Source organism: Rhododendron vialii, chromosome 9a (genome assembly GCF_030253575.1).
Source record: "Rhododendron vialii isolate Sample 1 chromosome 9a, ASM3025357v1".
Taxonomy (NCBI): Eukaryota; Viridiplantae; Streptophyta; class Magnoliopsida; order Ericales; family Ericaceae; genus Rhododendron; species Rhododendron vialii.
In genome coordinates this window covers 37719-62715 of record NC_080565.1, presented here as the reverse complement: position 1 = coordinate 62715, position 24997 = coordinate 37719, and the positions used below count along the sequence as shown (strand labels likewise).

The following is a 24997-nucleotide window of genomic DNA, read 5'->3' as shown; positions in this document are numbered from 1 at the left end:
TAAAGAGTATTTTTGTCCATTTTTTTAAGAGCATTTTTGTCCGAAAGTGATTTATTTTAAAACAGGCTACGTACAGTAAATTCACAATAGCAAATAGTCGGACCCTTTCATAATAAAGGTGGATTGCAGTTCCGTCGGCGGGTATCACAAGTCCTGTGCAGGCTGCGGAGAGGTTCTCCATCTCTCCGAGTCAGCCACAAACAGTCTCAATTTCAAAGCCATGTCAACTGGAAACATTGAAACAACGAATTTAGATTACACAAGCAATTTTGAGGATCCAACCTTTGCAACCAGAAATTCTTGGCGAATTCAATTCGGACCAAATGCACAATACAACTTTCAAAGAACACTCAACAGTTGGGATTATTGAATCCTGAAATGTATGGGTCACTCAACTGAATTGGAAAACATCCGGAGAAGCACGTCAGTCAGTAAGACTGCTTCATCTTGCCTTTGACCTATCTTCCAAACCTTGAATTCTGGAGGGAAGTAGTTAGCATCCCTCCAACATTTCAGTGATTCCACCGAAAAGGGCCCCTGCACAATTCCCCTGGGATCCTTATAGTGCCATATCATTCTACCAGGGTGCTCATCATTGAGACTCAGGTCTCCACAACCAGGGTGGTCTTCACCTTCCTCACTATCATCGTCAAGTACTTCTATCACCTGAGTAGCCACAATCTGCTTATCAACCATTCTGCCAGCTTTCTTTGATTCTTCCAACTTTCTGTGATGTATCGTCTGTTGTTCGAAAAATTGAGCAGGCAGATCATCTGCATCAAATGAACCACCAACACAAAGTTCCAAAGTTCGAACTTGTACATGAACATGTCTTACCATTCACGGACTACTTTTTACATGTATTCAGGAAAATGAATTAGAAATGACAAGCTACCACCCTGCAGGTGCTTAAAACAAACATTCGCTTGTCGTGGTATATGAACAAGTGAACTGTGCTCAATAAACTGCGAAAGTACCTTAACTATGTGACATGACAGAGATACTGCCAGTTCTATGTTTGTGATTTACAATTTTAGCCAGGTCAAGGATTTGTCTAGTGGATTGTATCACAAGAACGATGATTGACATATTTAATGACATCAAGAAAAAGATTACGAAGAGTCATGAGGCTTTGTTTGGTTTGGGTTTTGAACGAGGTTTTTGGATTAATGAGTGGAGAGAGATAGAAAAATGAAAGTAATACAACAACAACATAAAAAAACCCATCTAGTCCCCAATCATTGGGGGTATGGGGGGATGATTGGAGACAGACCTAACCTTTGGCAATATATGCACAAAGTGGCTGCTCTCAGAATACCACTGAAATAGTGGCCCCCCTAAACCTCCAAGAACCGAGGAGCTACCGGGACGTTTTGTTGTAGAACTATGCCCCCAAATCAAAGCTAAATGGCATCAGAGAGGGCAGGCCTAGAAAAATGAAAGTAATATTAGAGAAAAAACTTAATGGGACCGTACGCAGAGAGAGAGTTTGGTTTTAGAGACCCAAAGCGAATAGAGTCGAAGGCTCTGTTTGGTTTGGGTTTTGAGGGAGATTTTTGGGGTAATGAGGGGAGAGAGATAAATAGATAAATGAGTGTAATAATTGGAGAGAACTCTTTGGGAACTGTGCACAGAGAAAGGGGTTGTTACAATAATGCCGACCTAAATTGACATGCAATGCCATATCAAGGAAGGATACGAATTTGCTGAATCTAAGTGAACATATAGCCCACAAAGAAACAGGATGACAAATTGGATTCATGCAGCCAGCTCTACTTGATCGGGAGACGAGCTTAATTTGGTTTGGCTCAAGGCAACTCGACCTCCATAAGAAAATATCCTTAGGAGTAGTGCTATTGGTACCGATGGGTACCATACCGAAAATGGACTGACGGCCCGTACACATACATATATATATACATATATACATACATACATACACACACACACACATATATATATATATATATATATATATATATACACGAAAAAATATAGATCGAGCACCTACACACATCGGATGCCGTTGATTCTTGCGTAGGCCCCATAGTTTTTTTTTTTTTTTAGAATTTTTGGACAGTTCGGATCGGCCATCCGGTGGCCGGAGTTGGCCCGGAGCGGCCGTCGGTCCATTTTCAGTATGGTACCCGTCGGTACCAATAGCTTTACTGTATCTTTAGTGTTGACTACCCGAAGTAGGGTCTTATTGTTAAATCTTAAACAAAGTTAACAAACAAATAATCAACAATCAACTGCTCTAATAGCAGTTACCGTTATGTGCTCGTGAGCACAAAAACCTAGTGGGTATGTTGGTTTCCTACTAATGTAAATTTCCTAAAGCCAAGGACTCGTTATTTCATTACTTCAAATCCTATCTCAGGTTGCTCCTCCAAGAACAAAGCCGTATTAGACTATTATTTTGGAGATGTTGATCACTTATTATATGTTTCTCAATCTGAACTCATGAACTACCAAAACTATTAACCCAAAGAAAATGAAGCCAAAGGCAGTCCCTAAATTGTTGTATAATAGAACGACGAATCAGCACAAAAGGGAAAAACGTGGACGAGAAACATATTGACCTTCTTGCTTTCTGTTAGATACACCTCCACTGCTGAAATATCTGTTTTCTTCTCTGGCTTGAGGTGAATCACAGAGAGTAACTGCGGACGCAGTGGCCACATCTGTGGACCCTGAAGCTACAAAAGAGATGTGCAACAAATATAAGACGTTGTATAAGAAGCTCCACCCATATACATTAAAACATTGATGATTAACAAGACCAAGACACAAAAGAAGCATAACAATATTTGTACCAATAATAACTTTCCCCAGAAAACTGAAACTAATTTTCCGATAAGTTAGTTCAGCAGAGCAAAATTATACAAGGGAAAATTCTTTTCGGCCCCCTCAAGTTTTGGCCTGGAGCACTTCATGCTTCATGTGGCTTTGGAATAAAGTGCGACGCTCGCTCCGTTGATGGAAGCTGCAAAATGAATTTTATACCCCTCTATCTTCTTTTTCCTTCCATTATCCTTCTCTTTCTCTACCTTCTCTACTTTCATAGCACACACATACACACCCCAAAATATATACGTGCCTTTCCACATATACCACCACACCATATTCACTGCAGGCCTATCGTAAAACCTGCAATCTCATAATCTTCCTTAGGCAGCCACTCAGGGGGGATTCCTCCCAGGCTTCTGCCATGACTACTACTCACTCAATTTTGCATGGTTCCTACATGTATATTACCTACCCACTTGGATCTATAATTTTGGCTCATCTCATCATATGACCCCTAATTTGTCTCTTCTTAGTCATTGTGTTTCTCCTGCTTCTCCTATTAGTATTGCCACTGCAAATGGAACCCTATGATGTTGTTTCTATTGATTCCATCCTCTCTACTTCATCCCCTTTATCATCTATTTCTAATGTCTTTTGCGTTCCTCAATCATCCTAAAGCCTACTTTCAATTAGCCAATTGTCTTGTCTTGGCTCCCGGGAAAAGGGAGGGGGGGTTGTCCAAGTAGCAGATTGGGATAGGCCGTGATTTAGCGATCTTTGAAAGCTTGCATACCCTGACAGAGCCTTTTTTCCATTGCTGCGTCATCCTTTTGCCATACCCTTTTTATCTTTGGCATCCTAGGTTAACACATTTGTCTAGTGAGCGTCTAAAACTTTTGGTTTAAGTCAAGTCTTTTGGCAAAATTTATGTTAATGAGATTTTTGAATGCAGTGGTAGTAAGTTAGCAAAAATGTCCGCTTTGGTCTTTAAAAAAATACCTCTGTTTCTACTTCTCCTTTTCAGATTTTCTTATTGATTTATGGGGTTCATCCCCTAATGCCACTAGAGGTGGTTCTGTTCTTTATGTCCCGTTTGTTGATTATAGTAGGTATTCATGAGTTTACATGATGATGCACAAATATGAGTTTTTTTTTTAGATTTATCGTACTTTCATGCTTTGGTTCAATCCGAATTTTCTGCATCTATTAAAATTTTTGGTTCTTATTTAAGTGGAAAATATTTTCTTAAAGAGTTTGTTGGATTATCAGATACACATGGGACTATTTGTCAATCTTCTTATTTTGAAACTCCTGTAAAAAATGGTAGGCTTGAAAGAAAGCATCATCACCTTCTTGACACTGTTAGGTCAATATTGTTGTCGTCCTCTATTCCTTCTATGTTCTATGGAGAAGTTGTATTCATTGCAGCCTATCTTCTAAACTGGATACCCACCCTCTTCTCCCAGGTAGTTGACTCTATGGTCAGGTCCCTTCTCTCACACTTATAAGGGACTCTATGGTTAGGTTCCCAACTACTATCTCCTTCATTTGTTTGGTTCTAGTTGTTTTCTCCTTCTCCCCAAGAAAGATCGCACTAAGCTGAGTGCTCGTTGCATCTTATGTGACTTCTTGGGATATGCCATTAATAAAAAGGCTATCAGTGTAAGAATGCTGTGACCAAAAAGCTATATGTATCTAGGCATGTCACATTCCTTGAGTGCCTAACATATTTTACTCTTCCTCCCAAAGTTGCTCCTATAGCCAAAGAAGATTTAGCTCGTATTGACCCCTTCCCTATGGATGTGCCTACGGAAGGATTTAACTCGTTACGAATGTATCTTTTTTATCTCTCTATTTTAGGCCTAGATTCCGTATCTTTTTTCTTGAGGGTAGGAATTAGGATGGTCAATATGTCTTCTAGGGCAACATTATGTTTTTATATTTAGAGGGTTGTATTATTCATCATCTTAATCAGCAACACATTTGTTCTCTTCTTCTTTGCACTATATCACCTGTACCCGTACTCACGCTTCATTGTATTGAACTCAACCAATTACAAAAAGGTTTCCAATAATTATTAACAATGCAACCCTAAGAACTAAAAAGGCAAAAGTACCTACGACCTAATTAACAAATAACTAAAAGCACATCTCATGTTCTTGGCTACGAAGCACCACGAATTGCCTCTCCCCCTCAACTCTTACCCGTCTGGCTCCATGTACTAGATTAGAACCAAGACATGTGGTATAGGTGTCCACATTCGAGCCAAGGTGTGCTAGTTCATCAAACAATAGTCGCTGATGATGCTCTGATATGCACCGCTGCACAGCCCAACAACAAAAGATCTCTTTTTTTCAAGAATTGTTGTATCTAAGCCTAGGACTAAGGGTTTGTTTGATAACCTAAATTCAGCACTTAAAATTGAATCAATTAAATAATAAGCGATTCAGTAGGTTTGATAACTACATTTTACATTGCTTAACAAATTAAGTACCACTTAAAATATAGGCTAAAAAGTTGAAAAAAATTAAGTAGCTTTGAGCTACTTAATTTTGGCTGAATTTTTGTGTATTTATATACAACCATTATACCACCACCACCACTACCATCACTACACCACCACCACCGCTCCTACCACCACCACTGCACCACTTCCACCACCTACACCACCACCACCACATCACCACTCCACCACCACCACTACCACCACTACACTACACAACCATCACCACCCGCTCTACCGCTCTACCACCACCACTACCATCACTACACCACCACTCCTACCACCGCTCCACCACCATCATCACCACCATCACCACCACTCCACCACCACTACCATCACTACACCACCACCACCACTACCATCACTACACCACCACCACCACCACCACTCCCACGTACCACTCCATCACACCACACCACACCACTCCACCACCACCACCACCACTCTACCACCTCCACCACCTCCCACCATCACCACCACCACTCCTCCACCATTACCATAAGTATATTATGACTGTTAGTAAATTAAAAGAGAATTGGAACAAAATTAATTCATCATTTTTTTAATTCAGTACTTAATATATTTATCAAACAGCTTTTCAGCTTAAAAATTTCAGCATTCAGCTTTCAGTACTTAATTTTTCAGCTTTCAGTTTCAGTTTTCAGTTTTATCAAACAGCCCCTAACTACATGGCAAACTAGGGACATGATTTCAGTGGATTTACAACTAACGAACCAGATCACTCATAAGTAATTCTTGATGGTAGCAGCCAGGAAAGCCTACAGAAGACATGGGACAAAACCAACACCAGGAAGACATTCATTTAACACCAGTAGAAACCCCAAGCATCATGGTGGAAAAGACTTCCATAACCTACTCTAAAGAAATGGTGAACTCCTGATCGGTTCTGCTGCTAAGGGGGCAGGTGAAGAAGCAAAATCTGACTTAAAGGCTTCAAATCAAGTTTCTTAAAAAAACCTTTCGCAATCTTCTTCCAACTTCACTGATTTCATAGTCACTCATACTCCATTGGATAAAGTAATCACAGAACCCATTTCAGGACTATTTTTGTCACTGGAAAACAGCTTTAAGGTGCCTAAGAAATAAGAATTGTAATTGAGATTCAAGAGAGAAAAAATACAAGAGGCAGTTTATTTTTCCACAACTTTAATGCATGTGAAGTTGTGAACTGATTTGATTTGAAAACCAAAGAATTAGAATAGAGGTTAATCTACTAAAAAAAGAAACCCAAGTATCAAACAAATCATTTTCCAAGTCAGTCCAACTCGTATAAAAATCCAAAACTATCTGATCCTATCTCCTCTCTTTATGAAACAACTAGACTGTATTTTAGATCTAAAGATGTGAACTTGCAAAAGCTTTGGAAACAGACGTGCGCACCTATATGTTTTCATGTGACAACCAAGTGCGACCTTAACTGATCGAAAACATGTATAGCAAGAGATGAGAAGGCAAACAGATGAACTTATGTCAATGACGCACCTGCTGCATCAGCACTGTCAGAGTTTTGGGTTGACAGAATCTGATTTGTTTCTAAATCATGACTAGAAATTTCTATTGCCTCCCAAAAAATTGATTTTGGGGAGGCATTAGTTCCCTCCTGCAGTCTAGCTTCCTCCTCTACTTCATCTGCAATTACATTTGGAATTTCAAGCAATAGTCTTGACTGTTCAGATGGCGTCTGAAGTAGCTGCTTTTTTTTAAGGTACTCGTCTAATGTAAAGGATGAAACAAGTTAAGGTGACAATGATGCTTAATAAATTGAGATGTTTTTTCTGTTGACATACTGGTCACCTAAGGGTTTTAACCATTGCAAATAATTGAAGGACATGCCTGCCAGTTCACAAATAAATGCTAGTAAAATTCCTTGCTCAGTTATGAACCAACCATCGTGCCACTCTGAACTCCGCACTCGATGATGGATACTGGATCTGCAGTATCAGCAGAGAAGCCAGAGCATTGCAAATAATTTTCATGCACACACTTCATATGGGTAGGATACTAGGATCAACTTGTTATTGCAAGGCTATCACTAATATAATAGTACTTAAGAACTTGAGGAACGAATTTTGCCAAGCAAACTAAAATGAAACATATAGGTCATACTACATTACTAGACCTGGCATAAACTAGACCACGTAAGGACTAAGATTCTTGCGCTCAAGATTTTGTGAAATACATAAGTTACCAAGTATACTGTTGTTGTGATAAAAAAAAAAAGAAAGTATACTGTTGTACATAATGGCTGCAAAACAGTACCCATGGCATTCAACAACCAGCATCTGAAAACTCTAAAAAAAGGTTACCTAAAACTCTAAAAACTCAATATGGGAGGTTCTCAACTCCAATAAATGTGATGCTACCCAAATTCAAAGAGAAACAAATGTGTGGGCCCCAAGGCAGCTTATGCACCTTCACTCCATTCAAAAGACGGTAGAATGTGCCAAGTTGCGGAAGGCATGAATTCAACGGCCCTGTTGTCCAACTGTACAGAGTAAACCTTAATCAGATGCGCCAATTCCATCAAAAGCTCCAAATTCCAATCGACCCATCAAACTTAAATTGTAATTAAAAGAGTCAGAACCCGAGCTGTTTTTCTAACTTTCCCATCTCCTTCCCACTTCAACTATGGATGGAGTCCAACATCACTAGGGGAAACACAACGCATCCCAAACAGGCTAACAAGGAGTAACAAGATCACTAAATGACCTCCCACTTTGTTTCTTCACATGCACTGTCAATAATAAATTACTAGCCACTCCACATGAACACTCATGAAGACAAGACAACTCTTAGATCACGATATTGCAAGCTTCTATTTAAAAACATATCCAGAAACTATAAGATCACCCTCCTTCCAAAACTACCAACCTACCATTGCCTTAAACAATCACTCTTCAGAAAAAAAGAGGGAAGGGAAACACGCCTCAAGCTTCTCCCTGCACCAGATCTTACTCCAAAAATTCATCCCCGTCAACCGTTTCAGAAAAAACCCAGGAAGTAGCGGAAAAATCATCCCCAACCACTCCAAAGCCCCTTCCAAAGGCTCCTATCATAGGGCATTAGAGATTGAAGTAGAAATCGATTTTCCCACAAACCACGGTACTTTGAGAAACCACCATATTCTGTAATAATCAACCACCATTGCCTTATCATTCAAATACCAATAAAGAGAAGGGAAACCCAATCAAGCTTTTCTCTCTGCACCAGACCTTGTTCCAACAATTCATTCCCGTCACCCGTTTCAAAACTTCCTGGGCAGTAGCCGAAAAAACATCCTCAATCACTTCAAAGTCACTTCCAAGGCTCCTAAAGCGACTATACTACTCTACTCCTTAACCGCCACACTCTCTAGTAATCAATGCTCATGTGTTCAACTTCAAAGACAGTTAACTCACAAAGCTTGAGTAAATGCCTCCAACTTTCCAACCCTAAGACCACCCTCTCTCCACAACTGAACAATTAGATGGTAGAACTCCTCTCCAAAATAGAAAGCACTTCAGATGTTGAAGCTGCTAAGTGACCATTGCAAAATAACGAATCTGAGCCTTAAGTCTTTAAGTCCCAATCAATTGGGGTCGTCTACATGAATCCGTTGTATCCGTTGAGTTATGTTCAGCACATTGTGTTCCGCGATATCCAAGAAACCTAAGCCTTTACGAACAACTGCATCAATATTGGTCTTCCCCTACTCTTAGCGCTACCATCTAACGTAACCATATCACTCTTTCTAACTACCGCATCAACCGATCTACGATTGACATGTCAAAACCACCTTAATGTATTCTCTCACCTTATCTTCCATCGGTACTGTTAAAACATCCAACTCAAAACCAATTGGCAATGAGAGGAGAGGCCGTCCAGGCTCATATACTAGTTTTAGAGGTGATAATTAACTGATGTGGGACAATTTCCAATAACCTTGCCATCCCACGAATGTTTTAGTCTTTTATTCCATCTCTCAAAGTCAAACCATCCATCTCAATATTCTCGTTCCAGTTCCACTCATCTTACTCGCATGTTGATTCTTAAAAGCCCAACACTCCGTGCTATATAACATGACTGGCCTTATGGCGGTACAGTGAACTTCCCCTCCAACTTTGTGGGTGTCTTGCGGTCACACAAGACTCCCGAAGCACTCCGTCACTTGACCAATCAAACTTTTACTCTAACAATTGAGCCAAGATACTTAAAACGCTCACTTCTTGAAAACTCCTAATTTTGGAGGGTCACTCTGTCAAAAACTAGCACTTTGACACCATTGAACTTACATTCCATGTGAGTACTCTCATTGATCCTAAATCTTTTTTACTTCAATGCTTCTTTGCAAGCTTTAAATTTTTAGCATTAACACCTCTTGTAGTTTCATCTACTAAAACAACATCATCCGCAAACACCATACACCATGGGATAGCATCCAGAATATATCTAGTCAATTCATCTATAACTAAGCCAAATAAGTCAGACTCAAAGTGGACCCTTGGTGCAATCGGACCCATTGTGATTGGGGATTCGCTTGTTTCTCTAGTTGGGGATCTAATAATATTGAACCTTCATACATATCCTTAAACACATCAATTCCCTTTTGTCACATTTTTCTCCCCAAGACCCACTATATAACGTCTCTAGGCACCTTATCTTATGGTTTTTCTAAATCTATGAAAATAATGTGAAGGTCATTTTTTCCAACTACTCTCCTTAACAAATAGATTGGTTCCAAAGTTGATCTACCATGCATAAACCCAAACTCATTCTCCGATACCATTGTCACCATTCTTAGCCCATGCTCAATTATGCTTTCACAAAGCTTTATTGTAACAATTTAATACCTCTATAATTATTGGAACAATCAAAACAATGATATTGAACAACTTTGTCAACCACAACACTCCCATGTCACCGAGGCTTTACATACCTCAATACAAAAACAATTTGGTCCTAGAGCTTCAAAGGAGAGCGAACGGAGAAGAGCATGTCGTACGTGGAAAATGAGTACTTTTATAAAATTCCACAAAATGCTCACATTCAATACATAAGCAAAATCTCAAAACATGATCAATACGTAGATATGATTGAAGGATATTCAAAGGAGAGCGAACGGAGAAGAGCATATCGTACGTGGAAAATGAGTACTTTCATAAAATTCCGCAAAATGCTCACATTCAATACATAAGCAAAATCTCAAAACATGATCAATACTTAGATATGATTGAAGGATATTCTTTGCGCCATCCCTTCTCATTGGCTCGATCAATGAGATTTTGCAACAAGTTGAGCTCTCTCACCAGCCACTGTAAATAGCTCACGACAAAATGCAAAAAGGATCAATTCAACCCCCTCAGCCATATCAAAAGGATCATAAGGTAAATAAGGGTAGTAACATAACTTGATACAAGATGCAAGTAGTGTTTTGGATTAAGGCCAACAGGTCAAAACTTGCAATGGATCAATCACAGGCACGTCATCCACTTTTAATCGTTCTTTTTTTATTTTTGACAAAAAAATAGATCAATAATAATTTAGATGTGCCGTGAAACATTAACAGAGGAACTTTTATGGGTATTGAAAATATTGAAATGGTGGACGTATATGTTTGTCTTTAAAATTTATTAACAGTTATTTCCATTTCTAAAGAGATACTACGGTCCATTTCCATTTCCCCAAAGTTAGGGCTTTGATGTTTCATATTTGTATGGGATCGTTCACGTTGGGATGTGGATTCACTGGATTATAGGCTTAAGTATGGTAGCCTGTGGCTGTGGATACTTGAACTGGTGGTCTAATAAAATTTCAGTTTGGGCCTGAAGCATTCTGGGTTGGTTCAGGTGTTTTAGGTGGTGGGTCAGGAGTATGATCCGTGCGGGTTATGGGTTAGGATAATGGGCGATCTTAGGTTTATTTGTAAGCCATTTCTCTGCAGTGTCATCTTCCCAAAAATCTAGGATTGTCTCAACCAGCACTGAGAACAGCAGATGCTGGGGCTGGCTGACAGTTCCTGGTGAAACACACGATGGTGGAGAAGGACGCCAATAGTGGAAAATGTCGACCGAGGTGTGGCTCGGTCCTCTGTTGACAATGTGAGACAATGGTGGCTGATGAATGGTGGTCGGAAGTCACAGACGGCAGATCCGCTGCTGATTGAGTTTGTAAATAAACAGGAATTAATTTGTTTACAAGTACTTGCATAAAAATTCCAAAATTTCCTCTCCCCAGGTTTCTGAAAAATATCAGAAATAATTTTGTTAGGAAGTTGACTGAAACAAATTAGAATCTTTGTTATGTCATACATGTTACGAACTGTTCCCTTCTCTTTTGATTTTGTGGTTCTTCATTCCTTCCTTTATGTTGTGCATTTACGTGTGTATGATGTTCATGACTTGGTCAAGTAACGTCTACTTACAGCGAATCCAGAAAGTCCATAAAACATCTTCCCTTTACTCCCCAATGTTTTAAACATATGTATATCAGACTATTATTAAAATGGAATTTAGTATAATTATACATAATCTTTGGTTTGGATCTCAATAAATCTCCTGATGCTGATGACAGATAGATATCAATTTCTACATAATCAGAGAACAAAAATTTAAAGGAACCAAAAGAGTATCTTACTGAGAACAGTACTACATACATGCTTCGTGATATCTTCATGCAAGATTTGGGCTTTCTGCTGAAACTCCACCTGCCAAGAAAGGAACCGTGATGATTGATTTGCAATTATTTGATTGCATATAGAGGAAAGTAAAAACAGTGTATAACAGTGAAAAGCTTAAAACTAAGGAACTTACCAAGTCAACAAAATACAACAATTCTAACCAAACACAGGCCTAAAATATGTAAATAAAATGCAAACGAATATAGTTTCTAGAGATTATCACCTTATCTAAACAGAATAGAAACACACAAAAAATTATGCGTTGTGTGAATGGAAACACACTGAATCAGATAGAAAAAAGAAGGAAAATGCCACTGGCAGAATAATACTAAACCAAACCCAACTAAGTCTTTTTTTCCTTATCAATTAGGGTTGGCTAAATGAATCATTTTTCTCCTTTTTATTGTGTCAAAGGCTGTGCATTCACTTACATTTAATGATCTTTGTAGCATTTTCTATCACATCATCCCAAATCAATTTAGGCCTTCTCCACTCCCTAGCATTTTCACTCATAGGAGAATGCCCCATTGAAATGTCACATTCTAGTTACGAACGTGAACTATTTAAGAATAAGAAAAGAAGATGGGCGCACAATTCCTGAAACCTATTGCTTCTGCCAGAGTACACCTAATCAAATGAAATAGTTGAATCACATTGAAAAAGAAATCTCGTTAATAGCATTGGTATTCCTAGTAATTGAATTACATATTTACATTCCTTCCCTTTGTAATGCAAAAGAAAATGTGGCATGGAACTTTACAGGTTCTTTTAACTAATTTCCCTTTTAATCAGCCTGAAACTGTCACCTAACTGGCAGTTTTACAAAGAGCCCAAAATGTCATGCATTGAATCACCTCCGATATCACTCCACAGATAGATTCCTTAATGATGAAAATTATTACTTCGAGTCTTTTCTTGGGCACAGGTTTGAAACAAAAAACCAGGGCTAGTGGGCTACAGAGGTCAACTTGGGTAGCCAGATAAATTAGTACATTAAGGAACTTACAACAGTAGGCCTCTTGAGGGATCCACTTTTTACTCTCTGACGCAAATCCTCACATTCTTCCTGCAATAACCGTTACAGAGTCAGAGACACAGAATGCATAGACCATCCAGTAGACGTTTCATGTTCGTACATTAATCATTGTTCTATTCTATTTCTGGTGAAAAATAAAAAAAAGAAGTTCCTTCACACGAATCACACCACCAAGAAATAATCCAAAACTTTTTTTTCATCACGCGTACTGTCTAGGAGTCTACCGTGCCATAAGATCTCCAAGCATTACTACCCAAAAAAAGAGATAAGTCAGTGGTTCAAGCCATGATCTGATCTAGAAGCCGCCCATAGCTAAGCTGTCAATATTCCATGGTAATGGGCCATTCAGGTAACCCCGTGAGAAGCTTTGAACTGATTGATTTCTGACAATCAGCTTAACCATTTTTAGTCAAGAAACTCCGTTGGATCCTTGGCGGAACTCCGTTGGATCCTTGGTAAACCGTTGCTCCATCCTCAAAAGAACTCTGCAGCACACTTCAGTTCTTTGGTGTCTCTCCATAAAGACTAGGTAGGCCTTCATGTTTTTAGTTGGTCTTTGATTCGGTGTAGACTTTTAACTCTTTGATAACCGTTGTGGGCCTGCGTTGTTCTTGGTTGAAAGGGTTTCTTGAGACTTGATAAGAGAGGTTCTGGTAGAGAGATTCCAATTGCTGAGAAAAGACTTCGAGGAAGTGAGAAGAAAGTAGGGTTTTCTCTAACTTGAAAAACTCCATTTAGCTCTTGTAGAGGAATTCTTCTCTGGCCTGTCTGTTAATTTTGCCTGGCCCGACCCATTAATCATCGGGACCAGGCTAGCCCAGTCCAAGCCTATCAGGCTCCGGTGAAAATTTGGGCTCAGGCCGAGCCCATGGATGTCAAAAAAATTAAGTCCAGGCCCAGCCCAGGACCCTAAAATATTTTGGGCTAAGGGCTTGGATTCAGGCACGGCCCCCGCTATATGGGCTCTTTGTGTAGAATTTTGTGTTGTTGGAGTACACTATATAAAGCAGCAATGTTATGATGGCCATCATCAATCCTAGAGGTGGTTGGGTCTTTCAGGGGGCCCAAATCCTAATGCACAACAAATTCAACGCCTGCACCACCACTTCTATCTCTAATGGTACACATGTGAGGAACACTCTGGAACCCTTTCTAAATACCTCACTGGAGCATAACATGAATAAGTTCTCAAAGAGTACCACAGAAGAAGAATTTCAAACTTTTAAGCATTGCTTTAATTTTAAAAATTCTTGTAACAACATTCCGAAAATGCCCTGCTTTCTCATTTCAAATTGAATTTGTGCAACTCTGACCACAAAAGCACATTAGCTTAACCAAAAAAAACCTAAGCAATAAATATAAGGACCTTCCAGCAAAAGAAAAATATGATGAATAATTGTACCTAATATACCTGCCTACTCAAACAAGTAATGATGTGCTTTTGTTATAAACAAACAACGTCAGTGATTAGAATTTAGAAATCCATCCATTATTCTCGTTTGGCAAAACAGTTAAAAAAATTTTGAACCATTGGCCATAAAAGTGCTGTTAATATGATAAGTAAGAGTTGAAGGAACTAAAAAGAACAACCATGTTCAAATTAACAACTAATAAATCCAATGAACAACCAATATGAAAACGATGTTTTGCAATGAAACCGGGAGTACACTATATAAAGCAGCAATGTTATGATAGCCATCATCAATCCTTGAGGTGGTTGGGTCTTTCAGGGGGCCCAAATCCTAATGCACAACAAATTCAACACCTGCACCACCACTTCTATCTCTAATGGTACACATGTGAGGAACACTCTGGAACCCTTTCTAAATACCTCACTGGAGCATAACATGAATAAGTTCTCAAAGAGTACCACAGAAGAAGAATTTCAAACTTTTAAGCATTGATTTAATTTTAAAAATTCTTGTAACAACATTCCGAAAATGTCCTGCTTTCTCATTTCAAATTGAATTTGTGCAACTCTGACCACAAAAGTACATTAGCTTAACCAAAAAAACCTAAACAATAAATATAAGGACCTTCCAGCAAAAGAAAAACATGATGAATAATTGTACCTAATATACCTGCCTACTCAAACAAGTAATGATGTGCTTTTGTTATAAACAAACAACGTAAGTGATTAGAATTTACAAATCCATCCATTATTCTCGTTTGGCAAAACAGTTTAAATTTTTTTGAACCATTGGCCATAAAAGTGCTGTTAAATATGATAAGTAAGAGTTGAAGGAACTAAAAAGAACAACCACGTTCAAATTAACAACTAATAAATCCAACAAACAACCAATATGAAATGATGTTTTGCAATGAAACCACAATCAATGTTATTTTCATGTTGCCACCCTGCTGTACATGCTGATTACCTCAGAGAAGTTATCATCTGACAACATGGAAATGCAAATTTCTTTCATCATATCGGAAACTTGAAGGAGAATGTTGGTGCAAGAATTGTCAGCTCCAGACGCTTTTCTCACACCTATAAAACAGTCAACCAACAGAAGTTAACAATACAAGGTGGCAAAAAATAGCACGGGGACAGGACAGCCAACCAGCCGAATGATGTATGTTTTTGAAAGAATAAGTTTTACAGTGAAGGTGACACATGCTAAATAAGAGAAAAATGGCGTAAAAGAGAAGCACAGAGGATCCTGTAATTGACAGTCAAACCATGACTTATTTAACTTCTTCTGATAAAAAGAAGAAGCAAGCAGTCTCAGCACAAGTTTAAAGGATCCCATTCCTAGAAGAAACAAGTTAATCATATGCAACAAAATAAGATACATAGAATCTATAAAAAATTGGTGGGAGGTCCACTACAATATGTTTGTAACCCACTAAGTCCACTTCTAAATTTCATAACCCCTATAGTCCACTAATATAGTTATATAACCTAATAACTCCAATTTACTCAAAAAGAGATATTTTTCAAGACCAAAAAACCCTCCTATATAACATATAGAGAGAGAAACCCTAGATCACAAAATAGATCTGAGTCTCCCCTCTCTCTCTCCTCCCCTCCCTTGGTGAACCGTCCGCCTCCAAATTCACTCATCGAGAGGCTCCTCAAGACCTCGTCATATCAAGGTATTTTCTCGACTACCAAACAGAAAGAATGAGAAACAGGTGAAAGCTTCCCTTTCTTCCTATTCCTATTGTATTTTCTCGGCTACGTACCAAACAGAAAACTAATTGGGTGTTCTTTGTTTTTTTTTCTCTTCCTTGATTGGCAATAACTACAGTGGATTTTGGCACCAAGGCTTATATTTCTGGGTTTGGATGGAGATGATATGAGAAACCCAAATTAACCTTCTGTTTCGGAACACAACTTCTGGACACAATTGTTTACGAGCCCTCGTGCATTGAACTGCTCTAGATGCAGTTATAGTCTATTTCTTGCACTAATCTTGAACGAATTTGGATTTTCGACTTGTTATTTGTGTGAAATTTGTAGTTTTAGTCAATTATATAACGTTATTCCGCTTTTTCATAAACGTGCTTTAAAGTTGATTTGTCTATCGTATTAAAAAGGTTGATCCGGTCTTTTATTTGCTTTACTGGAGAGAAATCTGGAGTAGTAAAAATAAAAAATATAATATTATAAGAAGGTTGATCCGGTCTTTTGTTTGTTCCGTGTCCGGTTATCATCAGATTTGAAGGTTTTTGAATAAATACGTAAGGTTATATGCGTATTTTTCATAGGGTTAGAGATCTGAATTTTTTGAATACTAGGTTTTTCCCGTCGTGCAAGCACGAAGATTTCGTGCCTGTGGAAGTGCTTTTACATACCACAATTTGCAATTTTAATGAAATAACACAAAATTATACAACAATCTCAACACGCAGTCACATGTAACCTTTTATGAATTTATCTTATATTTAATAGTTTCTACGATTTTCCTCCATCGAGATTCTTTTTCTCCCAATAATTTACAACCATGACACAGCGCACAATCTCCAATCACTTATTACTTTTGTGACAATTGCTTTATTAATGTCTATTCAGTTTCAATTTGGCCTCGAATACCCCCAGGGTACCTATTGTCCAATTTCTACGTTTACGTAATAATTCAAATTACAATAATCCACGTAACAATCAACAGCATACAAAACTCACAAATACAATATCTGACATAACAATATTCTTATTTATTAAATATTAATTGACGAATAAGTCAAAATAAGCATACGATGGTTTGAATAAAATCATTATCTTAAAAGATAATAAAATCCTTTTTCTTTTACCAAACTTATAATATCAACTTATAAAGTATTCTCGAAATCATTTATTCTATTTCTTTATTATCACAAAATAAATATTTAGTCAAACAATTAATTACTATACTTAAAATTAAGTCTATTTCTCACATTTAGAATTTATAAAATATTTCCACTATTTTCTATTTAAAATATTATCTTTAACTACCATATTATTATTCATATATTTTTCAAACTAATTTTTATTCGAAAGTGCATATTACTAAATTTAGTATTTACTCAACTTTATATTTTTTTTAAACAAAACACAATAAATGTTTATTATTAGATCTTTATAATGAGGTGATAGGAGACTAATATGGCCAATAATATATTTTGAGATTAGCTTATAAGTAGTAACTATTTTTTTTTTTTTTGCTAAAAGAAAATATCTCCTCATTTACATTTTAAATCCAAATCCTATTTAATTATTATACAATTACTACATAAACTACGATTATTCCGATAAATTTATTAATCGCATAATTCTCCACGTACACATGAATTTCAATACCACAATTCACCATAACTTCTTATCTACGCAATAATCAAACCATCCAATTTAATGTAAGGCCTGCCAAAAACCTTTCAATACAAATAGGACTAAAAGTTAATGAAAACTGGACTAAACATTAATTAATAAATTAAATTCAGGTTATCATCTACATCAAATATTAAGTTTTGGTCCTATTTCCATTTAAATGGAGATTAAGGTTTCGGTTTCCGGAAAACTACCTCAAACGCGATTCGAAGCTCGGGTATGTATTGCACGGTGTCCGTAGATTGCTGTGGTGGTTCCGAAATCTCGAGGTGGCGTCCGGTGGCACTCCCGCTAGGCCCGCGGTGGCAGCGCGGGTGTGAAACCCCGCGGCTGTTTTTTTTATTTATAAAACGCTGATGGAGTGAGGGAGTTGCGGTGGTGGGGTTTCGAGGTGGCTGCGGTAGTGGTGGCGTCGAGCAGGGTGGTGGCCGAAAGGGGTGATGGCGGTTCGCTGGGGTGGGGCGGTTCATGGCTTGAGGACTGGAAGGTAAATAGGGCAAAATCAAGGGGCAGGTCCAAATTGAAAAGTGTCCAAACCCTTTCAATGTTCTTTTATTAACAGGTTAGAAATATATAAGGTTATATTTGTACTTTTCATCAATCACTTATTGATTTGGTCCGCGCAGCGGCCTCTCCGACTTGCTTTTGATATATTTGGAGTTTTTTGAATAAATATATAAGATTAGATGTGTGTTTTTTCTAGGGCTAGACATATAAGGTTGGAACAGGTTGTGTTTTTTGAAAAAATATATAAGGTTATATGTGTGCTTTTCGTGTCACACAAAAAATATATTTTTGTGTGTTTTTGTTGTTATTTAATGTCACTTTTTTAAAACATTCTCAGTTAGAGAGAGATATAATAATATATAACGTTATATTGTTATATATAACATTCTAGATTAGAAATATTCTATGTTATTTAATAAAGAGAATATATGGTTATATGAGAATATTTGTGACCATATATACATATATATGGTTATAACGTTATATATATATGAGCTTGTATTGACATAAAAAAATTATTTCAATTTGCATAGAGAACATTTAACGTTGTATATGAGATTTTGTCCTGACTTCTCGAAAGCACATATGGATATATCCATATATTATCATAAGCAAGTCGAAAAGGCCGCTGCACGGACCAATTCAATAAGTGATGGACAACGGAGTATATAACGTTTTATGTGAACTTCTGTCATGTGTAATATGTGTTTTTCCTAAGGTTAGACATATAATATTATATCTCATTTTTGAGATATATTAATGTTGTTTATGTTGTTTTGAATATGTATATATGTAGATATAGAGGTTATGAGAATGCTATTCGGAGGCAGAAAATCAAAATTTTGAAGGATCCGATGAAGGTTTTGATGAAGAAACAGTGAAAAAATGAGCTCGACCACCTGTGGCCTCATCAACATTCAACTTGGGATTCAAGGCGCGACAAGAAATAAGGATAATGGTGGGATGATATGTGAACATATAATGTTATTTTTTGATATATATATATAATATTGTTGGAAAGATATGATGTTGTTTTGAGAACATATAATTTTATGTCATGTTTTTTGAGACTTAGAGCTACAGAAGTTCAGATATAATGTTATATATTATGTTTTTTTTTTGAGATTTAGAACTACAGAAACTCACATATAATATTATATATTCTATTCTATATTTTTGTGAGATTCAGAGCTGCAGAAGCTCAAATATAATGTTATATATTCTTTTTTTTTTTTTTTTGCGATATTTAGATATTCAAAAACTCACATATAATGTTATATGTTTTGTATGGATCAGCATATAACGTTAAAGACTAAAAACAAGAAAAATCAAAAAGAAATGTTGCATGTTAGAAAATTTTTGCCACACATATAATGTTATATGTTAGGAAATTTTTATCACTTATATAATGTTAAAAAATCAATACAAGAAAAATAGGAAAAAATAAAAAGAGAAATTTGTCACATATATAACGTCAAATGTTAAGTGTAGCGGGTTCAATAAAAAAAATCGAGAAAAATGAAAAATTATGTTTTTTGTTACACATATAACGTTATATGTGCCGTGATGGCAGCAGCGACGGTGGTGGCGGCGGCAGCGGCCGCGGTGGTGGCGGCGGCGGCGGCGGCGGCAGCGGCCGCGGTGGTGGCGGCGGCGGCGGCGGCGGCTTGATTGCAACAAAAACGAAAAAAATGGAAAAAATACATTTTCGTGTTAGCCAAACAAGGCCCTTGTTTCTTAGGTGGGGTATTTTTGTCATTAAAATTATTAGTGGACTTAGTGGGTTATGAAACTTAGAAGTGGACTAAATGGGTTTGGAAACTGCTATAGTGGATTTATGCAAAATTCTCCCCAGAATCTACTTGCCTAATCTTTTCTACTAAAAAATGCCACTATGTTGATTAAGGGGGAAAGTAGGCGGAGATATTCCATATGAAATAGGCAGGGATATGACATGCAGGGGAAAGGGGGTAATTATCCCACATTCCTCCTTGCAGGACAATATTGGGAAGCCAGGCTGGGGGGGGGGAGCGGGGGGGAGGGGGAGGGGGATGTAAGTCTACTGAGCCTGCTCTCTTATAAAAAACACTTGTACAATTATCGTCTAGCATATAAAAATTATAACCTTTTAAAGACGGGTCCATCTTACTGACTCATGCAATAAACTATGTTTACTTCACCAAACTATTGATTATATTTAAACAGCACAAGGTATCTTAGCCTTAAACATCTTTGTAATTATTATTTTAATGTTTGAGAAGAATGAAGATCCGGATCAGAATAAATACTACTAATCAACAAATGATTAACAAGTTTTGCATGACGATACAAATTGTTCGCTCGACACTCTATGAAGTTACATTCTTGCTTTTCCATCAAAAAATGCAGGTAAAAATAGTTTCGTATTCATCGAATGCAACAATTGATCTACTTGCATGAACTGAATCGTGAAACGTACAGTTCATCACCGATTCTACCACATTTAGATTAGTATCATTTTTGTATGTATCATGAATCCAATGGTGAATCATGCGATTCTGGCAACTACGGGAGGGAGTTTATGGTGGAAAGAAGTGATACTGAATGTATACATGTGTAACATAAAATACCTGTAACTTGCAGAAGTTGGTGTGAGTTTTTCTGAAACAAGTCATTTGGATCACATTTGACCCTCACAAAGCTTCCTACTAATTTACCTTCAAAAGTTTCAGGGTCCTTCAGAAGATCCTGAACTAAGCTCCTTTTCAAATACACAAGCTTTATATTTGCCAAAATTGTAGCTGCGAAACAGCTTTTTGGCGTTTCTATAACCTTTTTCCTTGGATGAAGATTTTTCCTGTCTGTCACTGAGGCTTTTTGTTGTTCACGAACCGTCATCATGTTTTCATCGTTCTCCTCTGAACTGTAGAAGAACTCACCATCTGATTCATCTTGGTTATCAGCAAAGTGTGCCTCCAGCAGATCATATATTTTAATTCGCACCAGTGATTTCTTTCCAAAAAGATAATGGAGCCTCTCATCACACTGAACTCTCTTCTTTTTTTGAGGATGAATAAGGTTATTTGTGTTAACATATTCATTGATGATGGAAGTGACCTCATATTGAGATCTCGGTTTGCTGCTGTCTCTACCAATTGATTCAAGGAATTCAATCAGAGGCTTAGATCCCCACCCAACAAACTCCATTTTCTTTGTTCTGGACTTTCTCTTCATTTTCATAGGAACGTAGAGCAGCTCCTCTGATTCCTCCATCCAAAAAGATGGCATATCGTCCACTCCACCATCCATAGCGCCGGGACCAAATACTAGCAGTTGATATTGTCGACAAAGTGAATGGGTGCCCCTTTTGTCCTTGCACTTGTTCACATAGGCATCAGCCAAAACTCCACACGGGTAATTCTTCCCTTCCAAGTGACCTAAGGTGTTTGGATGAGTTTATTACCCTGTCTTAAGTGCAGTGCAGAGGGAACTATAGGAGAACTATGACTACCACCAAGCTAATTCATTCCCCTCCCCCGTCTTCTTTCTTTTACGCAAGCACTGAATACCCAAAACAGAATTTGGTGACAAAGAAATACTACTTTTCCACAATGCTGCTACAAGAGTACTTTCTCCCTCAAAACTTAACAAATTCTCTCACACCCTCTTAAGAGCATTACATGTATGCAATAACTGTAACGGTTCAGCATAGAGATCAGCTGGCGGAGTATGCACCATTATGGAAAATGAACTTATGAAAAACCTTTTTGTTAGGGTTCCACCGGCCAGAAACACTGAACCTTTCACATCCATTCTAAATAACAGGCCTTAGGACTTCCCATAAAACTAATTATTTGCTGCATCATACCAAATGTGGTAATATCTTGCTGCAGTAGAGAAAAAATTAACGTTCATCTGAAGCTTGACATGTACAAAACTCTAATTAAGCCCCTCCACTTAACACTTTAAATGGCCCTCAACAGAAGCCACAAAAGGAAAGATTGTTTGAACAAATACTAACTATGAACTACGAACTATCTTCTGACGGCATCAACCAACAGCTTTCCAATCTAGCCCACGGGTCTCAGGTTAGAAAACCCTAATATTGGATCTAGTTCAACTAACTCATGTACAGCATACGCCTCATGCTACACTCGCCTTCAAATCAGACTGCCTAATAAGAAACTGCCCTATCAGCCACTAACCAAATAAGCAAATCTCAGGTTTGTGGTGGCTAACGACAGTGTTAACTGATGTAGACCTGTATAAAATAAGTGCATTTTTCAGTTCACTGAGGCTCCTAAGTACTAAAAAGTCTAAAGTATCCAAACAAAATCATTCACATAGTAAAAACTAACATGAATAAAAACAACGCAATATGAAGAAATAAAGACACAAAAAAGAAAAGAAAAAGGAAGGCAACAGTTTAAACAAGCCCAACATCAGATACTAGAGAGTAAAGGCATAGAATTCTCAGTAGCACATCGGCCTGCTAGCTGCTCAATAAACCAAAATACCTTCACCTATATCATGAAATACTTGGAAAATATATTTGTTCCTAAAAGAAGTAATATGTGATAGTGTTTACTGTTGGAATTCTTTGATAAAACCATAAAACGGAAGTGTTGAAGGTTTTTTTATAACAGCATTCCCATTCCAAGGGAAGAGCTTCACGTTGACACAAAGTAAAGTCAATCATTGACGAATGACTAACACAGAGAAACCGAAAGTTAACGTCCAAATGAACAAAGAAAATACAATGAAATGCTAAACAGTCCTATTCATACTTAATACTCTATAACCAAAAAACACAATTCAACTGAATTCAATTCATTTGTAGAAAGTTTAGAGAGAGAGAAATCACACAAATCAATGTCAGTGCAGTACTGTACGTAACAAATGACCTAATTATGACCTAACTGCTATGATCTATGAAGCAAGGGTACTTCTAAAACCATGTTGAAATGGTATCATACCGGAGATCGATACTCTGCATGGTACTTCTACGGTTCTACATGCGTACGCGGTATGCAAAGCATGCACTAAAATTTTCTCCTTAAGGTTTCTCCAGACCCCAAAAGTACCCAATGTATAGGCAAGTCGTACTGTTCTAGGTTAGTATTTAATTGTATACATAAGGATGAAGCTATTTTCCCCTTATAATTATAATATTTTATCATATGCTTAGCATGCTTGTAGCACTAAGATTCTGGTAATAGGTTCTTTAGTGTAATGACATTGATCTGTAATTTCTACTTTAAATTTGCGTTTAGTTGTCATTTGTATATTGGACTCTTAATCAAATAAGTTAGCTGAACATTTCATTCATACCCTGACCATTTATTACAAGTAATACATTCCTCTATATTATAAACGTAGTTTGTACAGTGAGTTCTTAAAAAATTGACCACATCAAAGTACCTGTGTCGTACTAGCATCCGTACCTGTAGACCTATGTTACATGGATCCCCATTTAGGGAGAACAAGGGTGTGGGTGCGGGATCTGTGTCGGATCCGGTTAATTTAAATGGGACACGCTCTGGAAGAAGAAAAAGAAGCAGCAGCTGAAGGAGAAGAAGAGTTACAGGCTTGCTGAAGATCTGTGTTGGCGTCGGAGGTGATAGATCCCCCGCGTCGGAGGCTGTTGATCACCGAAGTTGGTTGAAGCGGTGCCTCCTCTTGGCCTGATCGTCATCGTCATAAGACTCGTACGATCATATACACCAACAAATAGCTAAGTTACCCAAGGCAAAATTCCATATGTTTGTTTTAGCTAGCCAATCATCTTTCTCTACCTATTTAACCAATCATTCTCTAAAAACAACATTTCTTTCTCTTTCCTTCTTTTCTTTTTCAATTTTCTCCATTTTGAACACCATGACTGATGACACCAATATTCATATTCCTCCAAATCCAACGAAAGCATGGCATATTTAAGTGGTAAACACACACACAGTCACACACACATCCTAAGGTTCAGCAAGATTTTTAACAAAATTTTAAAAGAAATTATAAAAAAAACCTTCTTTAGCTTGTTCTCCACCCACTCATCTATACAAGTGTGACTCGGGAAATTCATCAAACACTTTCAGGGCACTATTGAGAAATTGCACTTAGAGGGAACAGAAAGAGGTGAATACCAGAAGAAACACACAAATCAAGGGAGAGAGTTGAACGCCGGCCCTCAACATCTGTCTCTGAAACGCCGGCCTCGCCCTCGCCGACGCCGCCGGTCCGATTCTCTTCCGCCACCAAGTTCAGCAAGGAACACGTCAAGCGGACTTGAACGCCGGCGACGGGACTCCGGTCTCCGAGGACGTTGGCACTTGGCTGCGAGGAAGATAATTTTGAGATATGGTTCAGTGGGGTCTATTTGGTGGTTGAGCTAGGTAGTATACATATGTTTCGATGTATACATAATTTTATCGATCTATTGGACTGGGCTTCAATGTGGACTCTTGGGATTTTGAGTTTAATATATATAGACATGATAAACCTATTTTAAAGCCCACCAAATGTTTTGAGCTTACAGTGGTAGACTTTAAAATAAGTTTATCAGGTCTATATTAAACTCATAGGGCGCCGCTATTTGCAGTCCTTTATTTTCTTTCATAGCCCGTTAAAAATTTTCAATTATACTCGACAGTTAGTTACCGAAATTGAGATATATTTTCTGCATCCAATTACCGAAGTATA

General features: G+C 37.7%; 1 protein-coding gene across 8 annotated transcripts; it reads right to left on the bottom strand.

Annotated features, from left to right (window-relative positions):
* Positions 1–236: 236 nt before the first annotated feature.
* Positions 237–24748, bottom strand: LOC131301777 (uncharacterized protein At5g08430). Of its 8 annotated transcripts, XM_058328195.1 has the most exons (10): positions 24442–24748; positions 23887–24006; positions 20932–22562; positions 15384–15496; positions 12976–13035; positions 11946–11996; positions 10535–10605; positions 6797–7032; positions 2583–2699; positions 237–773 (listed from the first exon to the last, which is right to left on the bottom strand). In XM_058328195.1, the coding sequence occupies exons 3-10, from the start codon at positions 21608–21610 to the stop codon at positions 388–390; spliced, it is 1713 nt and encodes a 570-aa protein (XP_058184178.1). In that variant the 5' UTR covers positions 21611–22562; positions 23887–24006; positions 24442–24748; the 3' UTR covers positions 237–387. The 8 variants fall into 8 exon arrangements, with proteins under 8 accessions (XP_058184178.1, XP_058184175.1, XP_058184180.1 ...); XM_058328192.1 differs by lacking the exon at positions 23887–24006; XM_058328197.1 differs by lacking the exon at positions 23887–24006 and having other exon boundaries at positions 20932–22188.
* Between the last annotated feature and the right edge of the window lie 249 nt (positions 24749–24997).

Coding starts and splice junctions, on each gene's coding strand:
- LOC131301777 (XM_058328195.1), bottom strand. CDS start 21,610: ATGGATGGTGGAGTGGACGATATGCCATCTTTTTGGATGGAGGAATCA. Junction 13,036..15,383: donor CAGATGATAACTTCTCTGAG/GTAATCAGCATG, acceptor CGGTTATTGCAG/GAAGAATGTGAGGATTTGCG. Junction 2,700..6,796: donor TGACAGTGCTGATGCAGCAG/GTGCGTCATTGA, acceptor TCTCTTTTGTAG/CTTCAGGGTCCACAGATGTG.